We start from the raw sequence: 11,952 nt of genomic DNA, 5'->3' as shown, positions 1-11,952 counted from the left end.
TCTTTCTTCCTTCCTTCCTTCCTTCCTTCCTTCCTTCCTTCCTTCCTTCCTTCCTTCCTTCCTTCCTTCCTTCCTTTCTTTCTTTCTTTCTTTCTTTCTTTCTTTCTTTCTTTCTTTCTTTCTTTCTTTCTTTCTTTCTTTCTTTCTTTCTTTCTTTCTTTCTTTCTTTCCCAGGAAGTCATATTCTGCCAATTTAAATGGATCTTGAACCTCAGGAGGTTTGGATTCAGAATCCATGGCATTAAGTTGGCAAATACTGTTCTCACTTCCTGATAGAAACTGGGATTTGTTCTTCAGAATAATAGTGGTTTTGATATTTCAGAATTAGAGTGACCATCCTTAAGAAGTATACTTAACATGCATAATGCTGTTTGTCTTAAGGAATTGTTATTTTTATTATACTAATGGCATAAGGCACACATATGTGAAACATAGCTGTTTTGTGGGTGTTAATCTGATTAGAGAAGAGACTATTTCCTAATGTGTTTGGTATTTCCCTATATCTGCTATGTATAAAAGAATGTAGGGAGGGCCCCTCAGGGAAAGGATTAGCACTCATGTTATAGGCTTTTACTCTATGTACTTTTGTTTTAGGGGAGTGTTATGTCTCCTGTTATATCCAAATCCATGCACAAGCCAGGTTATGATGGAGTTTTACTGCCTATAGTCAAGTAAATAAATGATATGAGCAGTTCTTTATACTAGTGGGATTTTCTCCTCCCTCCTTAATATATGTGTGTGTATATACATATACATATACACATCATTAAAAAACTGACTGTACTGAGATCCTTTTTTGGGGGACAGTAAATATTGTATTCGACTCTGCTCAGAGATAAGGATTATCAATCCCCATAGGCAAATATATAACCATTGAGTCCCCAGGCTTTTAAAAATAAACCTATAGTTACTTTGTTCTTTGCTGTTGTGAGCATTTTTATATTAGAAATTTGCTGGTCTAATTAAAGGTCCAAGGAGGTGAGGGCTGATTAGAAGCATTAATCGCTGACTGACCCTCTCCTTTATGATCTAAAGAGTCTTCTGCTTTGTCTCTTTCATGTACTAGTCCAGTCCTTTTAAGTCTCAGTCCTGTTTGTTGTCTCTGACCTTCCTCCCTCCTTACCATTCCTTTCAGCAACAACTATACATTCCCAAATAGAAAAGGCGAATCTATAGATAGAAACTGCTAAGTGGCACACTTCATGGAGTTTCCTCTAGAAGAAGGGGTGGGTTTTTATTGGAGGTAGGAAATTTTCCTCCTATTACACATTATAAATCATTATAGATTTTCAGTTTTAATTCAACTCAGTCAGTTAACTATAATTTATTAAATGCATGTTATGTGACAGATAGTTTTCTAAGCACCAGAGATAAAGAAAGAAGATTCTTACTCTCAAGGAGTTTATAGCCTAATGAAGTAGACAACACGTAAACATCTTATCTGCACATCTAATAAACAATTATGGACAATCAAGATATGAGAGGGGCAAACAAGATAATCTCAGAGGAAAGGCATAACTATTAAAGGGCACTGGGAAAGGTTTCTTTTAAAAGGTGGGATTTTAACTGAGGAATTACAGGAATCCAGGGAAGCCAGGAGGTGGAGGGAAGGAGAGAAAATATTCCAGACGTGGGGACAGTCAATAAAAATGCTCACAGTTGGGAGAGGAAGTTCATGTTCAAGGAATAGCAAGGAGGCCAGTATCACTGGATACCAGAATATATAGAGGGGAGCAAGGAATAAGAAGACTGGGGAAGTGGGAAGAGGTCAGTTATTAAGGGTTTTGAAAGTCATATAGGATTTTATATTTGATCCTGGAAGTAATAGAGGGGGATGGAGTTTATTGAATTCAGCAAGGGGGATAGGTTGTGATAAGGTCTGATCTACATTTTAGGAAAATCAATTTGGTAGCTCAGTGAAGGATGGACAGGAGTGAGAAGAGACTCGAGGCAGGGTATCTACCAGAAAACTATTGCAGTAAGTAGTCCAGTTATGGGGTAATAAGGGCTTTATTAGTGCAGGGGCAGTGTCAAAGAAAGTAGGAAGGAAGTTGTGAAGGTGGAAATGACTGTGCTTGATCACTGATTGGGTGAGGGTGAATTGGGAGTGTGTAGAGGATGACACATAGATAGTGAGCCTGGGAAGACAGTGGAACTGGGAAGTTAGGAAGAGGGGAACATTTTGAGGTAGTGCTTGGGGTTGGGGAAAGAAAGTGAATTATTAGAATTCAACATACATTTATTAAATGGTTACTATGTAGAAATTAAACAGTTGTTGCCCTCAAGGAGCTTACTTACTTCTGTGGGGAGTGGAAGAGGGAGATATTAGTGGCCAACTAAGTAAAAACAAAGTATATAAAAAGTAACACAAAGTGATTTCAAAAGGGAGAAATAGTGAAGTAACAGTGTAATTAGGAATGGATTCTTATAGAAGAGGCATTTGAGCTATGTGCTTTGAAGGAAGTTAGAAATTCTGTGAGGTGGTGGTAAGTGTTGGGAGTACCCTTCAGACATGGAAGATCTTTTGTGCAAAGTCACAGAGGTGGGAGATTAGCTTGTCTAAATAGGCCAGTTTGACTGGAATGGAGAATTTTTGAATAATGAGTATGAAATATGAAATAAACAGACAGGTATGTGGGTGCTAGAAAGAAAAAAATGTAAAAATAACAGTTGTTTACAGTAGCTGAAAATGCAAAGTAGTGAAATAAAGAAGACCTAGTTTCAAATTTTGTCTCTGACACATACTATCTTTGTGGCTATGGGCAAGTTACTTTACTTTTCAATCCACCTCTTCTATAATCCCCCTCACTCCAATTATCTTAAATGATATTTAAATAGACTATTTGCCAATCTTTGTCATTAGATGGAGTTTCCATGTTGGGAGTTTCCTACATTAATGAAATGATAGGTCCAGACAGAATAAAACAATTTTTCACATTTATGTCAAAAAAATACAAAGCCCAGTTCAAGTAACACACTATTGTAGACCTTGCCTAATTCTTTTAGGCCCCTCACATTACCTTGTTTATATTTTTTCTTCACTTATATGGGGACATACTGTGTCCCATGATAATTTTTGGAGTTAGTGTGGAATATTGACTATAGGGTTAGATAGATCTAGGTTCAAATTCTACCTTTGATGCTGACCTGTGACCTTGGACAAAAGTCACTTAACTCTTCTTGGGTCTCATTTTTTTTTCTCTGTAAAAAAAAGGATTTGATTCTGATCTGATGACTTTCATTTTGTGTGTGTGTGTGTGTGTGTGTGTGTTTGACTAGCATACAATTAATGCTTAACAAATGCTTGTTCATAAAAAGCTCTTTCATAACAATAACCCTGTGAGGTAGGTAGCACAAGTATCACCTTCTTCAGTTTACAGGAGAGGAAATGGAAGCTTCAAGAGGTTAAGTAACTTGGCCTCTGTCAAGTAGTTAATATGTCACACAAATCATTGTGTCAGGACCAGGATTGAAACCCTGCTCTTGCTCTTCCTCTCCCAATCATACAAACTAGAACTACCTTAGATTCATAGGAAACCTTCACTTTTAAACCATCTTTACTTTTCAAAGGTCTATATAAGACTACAGATTTAGAGTTGGAAGGGATCTTTAACGTAACTGACTCCAGCTCCCCCATTTTATAGAGGAAACAAAGGTTTCCAAAACGCACAGGTAGTGGAATTAGAACCCTGGTCCATTCTTCCTCTTTCCGCGGTATCACGTTGCCTCCAGCAGGGTTTCTGTGGCCCATCCTGGGTTTTTGACTCAGGCACCTCCACAGAAGTCTTTGTAATGCCATTTGGACGACCATCTCTGCTCAAGGCTGATAAGAAACTGCCCCATTTCCCCAGCACTTTCCAAATGGAACCTTCAAGAAGAAAAGGGCCATTCAGTGACTTTGTTGAGTTCTTTGTCCTCAATTGGAGTTGGGGGAGGGGAGACGTGTGTAAGTGTTACGGGCAGGGAGGTTGGGGGTGGGTGGGGGGAGGCGCCGTGGGGAGAATCCCTTCAATCTGACTTTCTGAACCTCGGGTAACTCTAGCCGCCCGGCCTCTGCCTGAGCCGGAGCGGAGCGTATTGTGGCTGCGATCCCTCGCAAGGGCTCATCTCATGGTCTCCCCAATTAGGCTTTACTGCCTGACGTCATGTCTGCCAGAGATTGGCTGTTCGGACCTGACACTCAGTTCACTCGCACAGAAACTTTTAAAAAGACTTTCCAGCCGGGGCTGCCCCAAAGAGTGATTCTTTGCGCCCTCTCCCACTCACAAATACACACAAGCCCACAGTCCATCCCCGCTGACGCCCCCACCCCCACCCCAATAACTCCAGACTGCGGATCTTGCTAGAGAAACATCTGCTCCTCTGAGAGTCGCAGAACACTCAGTCAGTCCCAGTCCGTACCTTCGGCGCGCCCCCAGCCCTCGCCCCTCCCCCTCTTTTCTCTGGGTTCCCCACCCCCACGCCCGCCCCCTTCTACCCTGCACTCTGCCGGGGTTTGGGCTGGCTCGGCTTCCCCTTACACATCCCTCTCCACCTCGGAGCATGTTTTCCTCCTCGGAGCGGCTCCCCTCTCGCCTTTGCTAAAACTCTGGGATCTGAGCATTTCTTCTGGGAAAAGAGGGAGGGGGAGTCGAGTTGTGCACACTGGCGGGGGGGCGGGGGCAGGCTCAGCAGGAAAACCGTGCCGCGCTGCTAAGTGGGAGCTGCGCTCCAGTCCTGGGGAGAGGGTAGGGGAGCGACCAAGCCTAGAGAGGGAGACCGATAGAGACTGAGAGAGACCCCGTGTGTGCCGCGTCAGTCCTCTTCCCGCTCCTTGAGCGGCTTGTGCCATGGAGGTGACTTGGATCAGGTGGGGGCTCCTGCTATGCGCAGGGGTGTTCGCGTCCTCTGAGCACAGCAGGGTGAGAAGGATCACCTATGTGGTGCGTCCCGGCCAGAGCGGCTCCTCAGACACTGGGGTCGGCGGGGGCGCGGGCCAACTGAGCTCTGCGGTGCCTCTGGGAGGGCATCCGAGGCAGCAGCGAACTTTTAACGTTGCGCTCAATACCCGCTACAGCAGCAGCAGTAGTAGAAGCAGCAGTAGTAGCAGCAGCAGCAGCAGCAGCAGCAGCAGCAGCAGCAGCAGCAGCAGCAGCAGCAGCAGCAGCAGTAGCAGTAGCAGTAGCAGCCGCAGCAGGAGCTCGACGACCAGCACACAAGAACGGACCCGCAGGATGAGCAAACCTAGCGCGCCAAGCGTGCAAGTTCTCCGGCAGCCGCAGCGCCCACTGGAGCAGTCGCTCCGCTTGGGCCCGGGCGTGCAGCACCATCCCAAGCCGGTTGGCCACCCTTCGGCGACGCAGTTTTCCAAACCGGGCAGGCACGTTGTGCGCTCCAAACTGCAACAGGAGACCCACAGCCTCAGCTCCAGCTCCAGCCTACAGGTTCACCAGAAGCAACAGCTGCAGGGGTAAGGCAAACACCTCCCTCACTCCCTTCCAACACCTCTCTGTCTAAGTGCCTGTGGATGTTCCCTCCTGCCTAGAGGAGGGAGAAAACTTCAGGGAAGTAGGAGCGGCCTGTACAAAGTGGCTGTGAGAAAGTGTCACTCGGCCATCCTGCAAGCCAGGAAGGATACCATGACAGCTAGAGAAACAAAGTTGTTTTTAAAGAAGATAAGAACCGAGCATACTTATTGTTACCGAGCTGTAGAGAAATGCAAAAGGCATTTCAGCCTGGGGTGTAACTTCTTTCAAGTTGAATAATCACACTATTAGACTATGGGTGTAAACGTGAAGCCTTTCGGTGTTCTCTCCTCAAGTCAACTGTGTTTCTAGGTGGTGAAATAGTTCCTAGCATCCATCTATTCCTAGTTCCCTTTGATGAAATAGCACTTTGAAGTGCCTCTGCATCTTAGAACTTTTTCTTTTCTGCACCTGTGTACAGTCTCTAGGAGTGGTTTCACTGAGAAGCATTGTTCCTGACAGTTTTTTTTTTTTTTTTTTTTAGTTTTAACATTTCTCAGTGTAGAAACATCACATGAGTGGTGGTGATGGGAATGATAAATGATTTTTTTATAAAGGATTTCAAGACTTGTTTGAACACTTTCTGTAAACCTATTGTAATGTAATGTAAATCCAAAACGAAATTTATTTTATTTGTTGGTCTTATAATATTACTCTCCTAACAACATTTATCTTTTCTTTTTTTAAAGTTTTTTTAATTATGCGTTTTTTTCTCCTTTGCAACTCTGGTATTCATTATAGGAGTCAGTTCTCATTAAGGTTTTCTGACTTCCCTTCTCACTTCCTTGCTCTCTTATCCTCTCCACTTTGGCAGCTAATTGTTGGGCACCTTGTATAACCAGTCAGGTCTTCCCTGAGGCAGGGGTTTTTGCTATTAGAGGAAAAACCCTTTGAAGTTTGGGTTTTTAAGAGGGCAAAATGATAGTGGTTGCAGCTGGATTACTTCCGACCATTGCTGTATTGCAGGGTGAATGTCTGTGGAGGGCAGTGCTGTCAAGGCTGGAGCAAAGCCCCTGGCTCCCAGAGGTGCACCAAACGTAAGTAGCCATGAATGCAGCTTGCCTTGAAAACCAGTATGTGAACTGGGTTTGTGCATTGGTAGAAGAGAATAACAGGGATCTAGGCATGGGTCATTTCCCAAGGACTAATGACTGCTTTGGGGAATGCTGATAGTCTGAATATCCATGCCATTAACCCCAGCCAGGGCACTAATGTTCAGGAAATACTTTGGGTCCTGGTAATTATTGTTATCATCATAGCAGCAATATTTTGGAAGTGCCATTTTTTTACCCAAGGATCAGTCTTGGTCTCTTGGCATTTTATTGATTCATTAATCATTCTATCATACTTGTGAAGTCAAAAGATGGAAAATACAAATACAATTCCATTTTAGCCATCACTGCCACAATAGAACCAATAGATTTTGTCTTCAGTGTGGGGAAAATGTGAAAAATATGTCTTAAAGTGGGAGATAACTACCTCCCAGGTAGTATTTTTACTAACACAAAACATTAGCAGCTTAAAAGCTACCTGAAGGTAGCAGCAAAAATTTGCCAGACATGAGGCTCTGATTATTTCCCAAGATGCACTATTCAATGGTACTTCAAAATCTACTCTTAGGTATTATTGTGGGGCTTCTTTATGTTCAGTGAAAGAACCAAATACTTTCCCCATGCACTTTTAGCATGCCATTAAAGGACTGAGAAAAGATGTCTTACTGGCTTCCTCTTGACTGATCCAATTCTAATAAAAATATTAAATATAGGTAAAGGCATTTCCTTTCATTTGAAAAAATTTGAACACTAAGTATTTTCTGTAATTATTTTGAAGCAGTCAGCAGATTGAAATTGTCTATTTTTAAAATTTGTTTACTAGTATGCATAAAACAAAGCAAATTTGATTTATTGTTCCCTTCTCCAGGAATATAATTTTTACAGGAATGATTTTGTATGCTTAAATTAAAGTCATGGATAGTATAGACAACTCATTGAAATTGTTTTAAAAATAACTTTCAATTTTTGGCCTCCATCCAAAAAAATAGGATATTTATATGAATTGATTTGGGAAAAGTACACATCCAGAGCAGGTTAGTCATTATGGTCATGATTCACTAGAATTTTGGGTATAAGGTATGTTCAGGAAGGATTAGCATTTCTTTTTGAGGGATGATTGAGCACTTTTCAGGGCTGCTCACCCACTTTTCCTGTCTACCTTTCATTTAACTCTCACCTTTGACTCCAAGAAATTGTAGCATTAAAAACTGTCACACCTTGGTAAACCATCTTTACAGATGGGCTAAACCAGGTTGAGGTTGACCAATAGGCCACAGACCCATTGGTGAGTTAGAGGGATGCCTTCTACAGGCATGTGAAGACTTCCCTCAGTGGAAGACAGCTAAAGCAGGCTTAGAGGACTTAGAGCTCGGTGAATCATGGAAGAAACCATTCATTGCATTCCCAGCAGTCATCTTGACTTTTGTCTTGCCACTGGACATTCATATCTCTGAAAGAGAGGTGAGGGAGATGACTTTGTGCAACTGTGCCTCACTTAAATCCAATTCTTGTGCTAGTCAAGATATCACCCATGATGTCAGTGGTCCTTATTGAAAATGAAGTATGAGCAACAACAACAAAAAGAAGTAAATGGCAGTCCAGAGGTTGATCCTGGGTTGAAGCTTTTGATATTTATTATGGAAATATCAGTTTAGAGCCAGAGTAGACCACAGAGCCTAGATAGTCCCACGCCTTCATTTTACAAATGATGAAACTGAGACTAGCTTCAAACCTGGGAGTTATTCTGCTGTATGGATAAAAAAATGGAGCAAATAGTGTTTGATCCCTGCTTTGCCACTTATTATCTATGTGACCTTGGGAAAGTTTGCTAACTTCTCTGGGTCATCTGTAAAAGGAAGGAGTTGGACTATATACCCCTTTAAGTCTCTTCCAACTTTGTATTCATGATTTTATAATAATAAATATGTATTCATTAGTATTGATAAGAGAAAAAACTGTATGTGAAGTCACCTTGTGGATGTTGCCCCTGATGTTGACATGGAAAGAAAAGAGAATAATCACAGAGTATAAAAGTGGGAGAACACTCCTCCAAAGGGATCTAAGAACAGAATAGGTTCTAGAATCTAGGAGGGAAAATAAATCTGGACGTTGTGGAATCTACCTTATTACCTCTGTTTCTGGAGGTATCAAGAAAAGGAATAGACATATTCTCTCTTTGGCATTAACATTTTGTCATTAACATCATAGAGATTTGGAGTTGGAAGGAATCCATTTATGATCAAGAATTCATCTTGGAGCATTTTTGACAAAAGGGTCATCCTACACGTATAAATCTATAATGATAGGGTACTCACCACCTCCTAAAGGAAGCAATTAGGTGACAACAGACAGAGCACTGGGCAGGACCTGAGTTCAGAATCAGCTTCAGACACTTACTAGGATTGGGAAATTTGATCTGGGAAAATCACTTAACTTCTCCCTGCCTCAGTTTCCTCAGCTATAAAATGGAGATAACATCCACCTCTCAGAGTGGTTGTGAAGATTAATGAGATAATATTTGTAAAGTATGTGGCATATAGCATAACATCAATTTCAGCTAAGCAAAATGGAGAACAGGATGAGTGACACCCGACAGTTTTAGAATTTAGAACCAACCCAGATGACATGAGCCTGAGGGCAAAAAGCAGTTATTACCGGACTATAAAAGAGAGTAACTGGATCAAAACTCTCATTTCCTGAGAGGGGGACCTGGGTGGCTGGGTGGGTAGGCCAACCAAACCTGCTTAGATTACCAGCATCCTGTTCTAACAGTTCTCACATCCTCAACTTTTGGACTAAGCTATTCTGTATACCAATCATTTAAACATCAAGGAAGATCAACAACACTCAATCAATCTGGTTAAGGGCAAAGGTGCTTAGCCTGGCCAAAGTGCCATGGAGAGGGGAAACCTCTCCATCAGGAAGTCTCAACATGATTGCCCTGTGATTGACAACCTGATCATCAGTAGCCTAGTGAAGTTTTTCCCAACACCTCTTTCCTTAACCCTGATCCTTTCCCTAAGTTTGTTACAATTAAATCTTAAAGCTTACTTAGGTGAATCTCTTTATTGTCCTAAGGATCATACTTTATATTCTTGGATCTGAGGGAAAGGGATTGCTTAGCAAATTCAAATCGCAGTCACCAGCATTATCCATTTAATTATATAGTTTTATCCATCAAGCTAAACCCAGGATAAGCAGTCAGAGGAGCTGTGTGATTCAATTCACAGCTTCTCACTTGATCATTTAGTCTTGGGCACTGTTAGGTGGGAGGGGATAATTAGCTGAGCTTCAAATACTTTGTGGGATCTGGTGTTCATCTAGGCTTCCACCTTCACTCAACTCAGGTCCTTATATCATCAGAGGACCTTGGGCCATTCTCTACTAGACCCTGCCCAGTATTACGATACTGCCCATAATAGTAGAAACTTAAAATGCTTATTTCCTTCCTTCCAAAGCATCCCATCTCACGTTTGAATATCTGCAATTGTTAGGAAATTTTTCTTAAATGAAGAGTAAAGCAAGCAGCATTTTGGCAAATTCCATGCATTGCTTTTGTTTTGCCCCTGAAACGTCAAGCACAAAAAGTAGAATTCTTCTTTTATGTTATAACTTTCTCAATCTTCTTGTCTCCAGCCTAATAGTTGTTTCAACTATCTTATGGCATATTCTCTATTCCCTTTACTGTGGTGGTCTTTTTCAAACCCTTAATGTACTTTAGCTTGACCTTGCCAAATTTTGTTTCTGGAACTGAATATTGTATTGCAGATGTGACTTACAACTTATGGAGAAAGTTAAGAAGTATGTTCTTTACATTGATGAAGAAGATATAGAGCAGTGATGGCAAACCTTTTAGATATTGTATTCTGCATCCCCCCACCCCAGACCCACTTAACCAACACTCCCATTGGGCTACTGGGTGAGGGGTGGGTGAAGTGAGAAATGTCTTCAGTGAGTCTAGAGAGGGGGAGGGGAGTAGCTCAAGTTCTCTGCAATCCTTTAGGTCTTCTGCCTGTGAACTGCCTTACCCCACACAGAGGAGGGAGAAAGCACTCCCATTGGGCTGCTGGGCAGAGAGGTAGGCAAAGTGAAAAAATGTTGTCAGGCATGGTGGAGAGGGGGAGGGGAGAGCAGCTCCTCTCAAGTCCCTCTGCCTTTCTATTAATGAACTCTAGTGGGCAATGGTGCTTGTGCCCACAGAGAGTGCTCTGTGTGCCATCTTTGGCAAGTGTGCCATAGGTTTGCCATCATGGGTACATAGATTTGAGCTGCTATATGTGACAGGCACTGTGCTATAGAAAAAAAAGAACCGATCCCTGATCTCAAGGAGCTAATAGCTGGATATTAGAGACATGTACACAAATAAATATATATAAACTACATATAAAATAAATACAAGATAATTTTAAAAAATGGATGAACACTAGTAGTTGGAGGGTGGATAGAAATCAGCAAAGCCTCACTTGGAATTTGTGCTGATCCTTTGAAGAAAACAAAACATTAAAGGCAGAGGTGAAGAAGGATTACATTCTGGGTATGGCAGACAGCCTGTGCAAGGCATGGAGATAGTACCTTAAATATTACCTAGTCTAATATTCTTACTTTATGGAGGAATAGACTGAGGCCTAGAACTGAAATGACTTTTCCAGGTTTACATGTGCAGGAAGTAGCAATGCTAGGATCCCAGGCCAGATCTTCTGACTTCCAATCTAGCATTATTTCCATTTTATCATTTGCTTCTGACAAATGAGAGCAAAGCAGGTATCTCCACAAAATCAGCTCAAGGGGCAAGCAGAATTAGAAAGTATATGGAGAACTGAGTAAGGAGTAAAGAGATCAATGATGTTGGTACCATGCTTGGAAAATGGCACATCAAGAAGAGTGTGTGTGTGTGGAAACATTGACTATTATATAACAAAACAAGGGACAATAGAATTTGTAATGGTAGAAATTCACTCATGAAGCAGTTAAAATTCATTTCTAGGACACGAGTTGGAGTTTGTTTCTTCCATAGTTGGCTTGGCATATAATAGCATAAATTCTTGCCTTTTTTTTGTGTTCAGGTTATCTTTCAAGATAAAATGAGGTTGACCCAAAGCAAATTTGTGAAGCAGGTGATACTCCTGATCTTATTTTTTCCTGCATTCCAATGACTTAGTCTAGTGTTCACATACTGCTCTGAACTCCTGATCTGAGAAGAACTCAATCTGATAAACTCATTTAAAAATATAACATTTAATCTCTCAGGCCTTGAATTTCCTTCTTTGTAAAATGAGGAAGTTGAGAGTGTTGTCTAGAGAAGAGAAGACTTGGGGAGAGATATTAATAGCTGTCTTCAGATATTTGAAGGACTCTAATGGGCAGGAGGGACTAGATTTATTCATATTGGTCCCCAA

General features: G+C 41.7%; 1 protein-coding gene across 2 annotated transcripts in view; it reads left to right on the top strand.

Moving 5' to 3' along the window:
• Positions 1 to 4,829: 4,829 nt before the first annotated feature.
• The window catches only part of LTBP1 (latent transforming growth factor beta binding protein 1), a 481,657-nt gene continuing 474,534 nt past the window's right edge, over positions 4,830 to 11,952 (top strand). For both annotated transcript variants that reach the window (XM_044663664.1, XM_044663663.1), the window contains exons 1-3: positions 4,830 to 5,112; positions 5,200 to 5,449; positions 6,471 to 6,541. In XM_044663664.1, the coding sequence (XP_044519599.1) occupies positions 4,830 to 5,112; positions 5,200 to 5,449; positions 6,471 to 6,541 (604 nt within the window). The remainder of the gene's footprint in view (positions 5,113 to 5,199; positions 5,450 to 6,470; positions 6,542 to 11,952) is intronic.

Source organism: Gracilinanus agilis, chromosome 2, assembly GCF_016433145.1.
Source record: "Gracilinanus agilis isolate LMUSP501 chromosome 2, AgileGrace, whole genome shotgun sequence".
Taxonomy (NCBI): domain Eukaryota; kingdom Metazoa; phylum Chordata; class Mammalia; order Didelphimorphia; family Didelphidae; genus Gracilinanus; species Gracilinanus agilis.
Note: the sequence above shows the minus strand (reverse complement) of the source record. Positions and strands in the feature narration are given on the sequence as shown.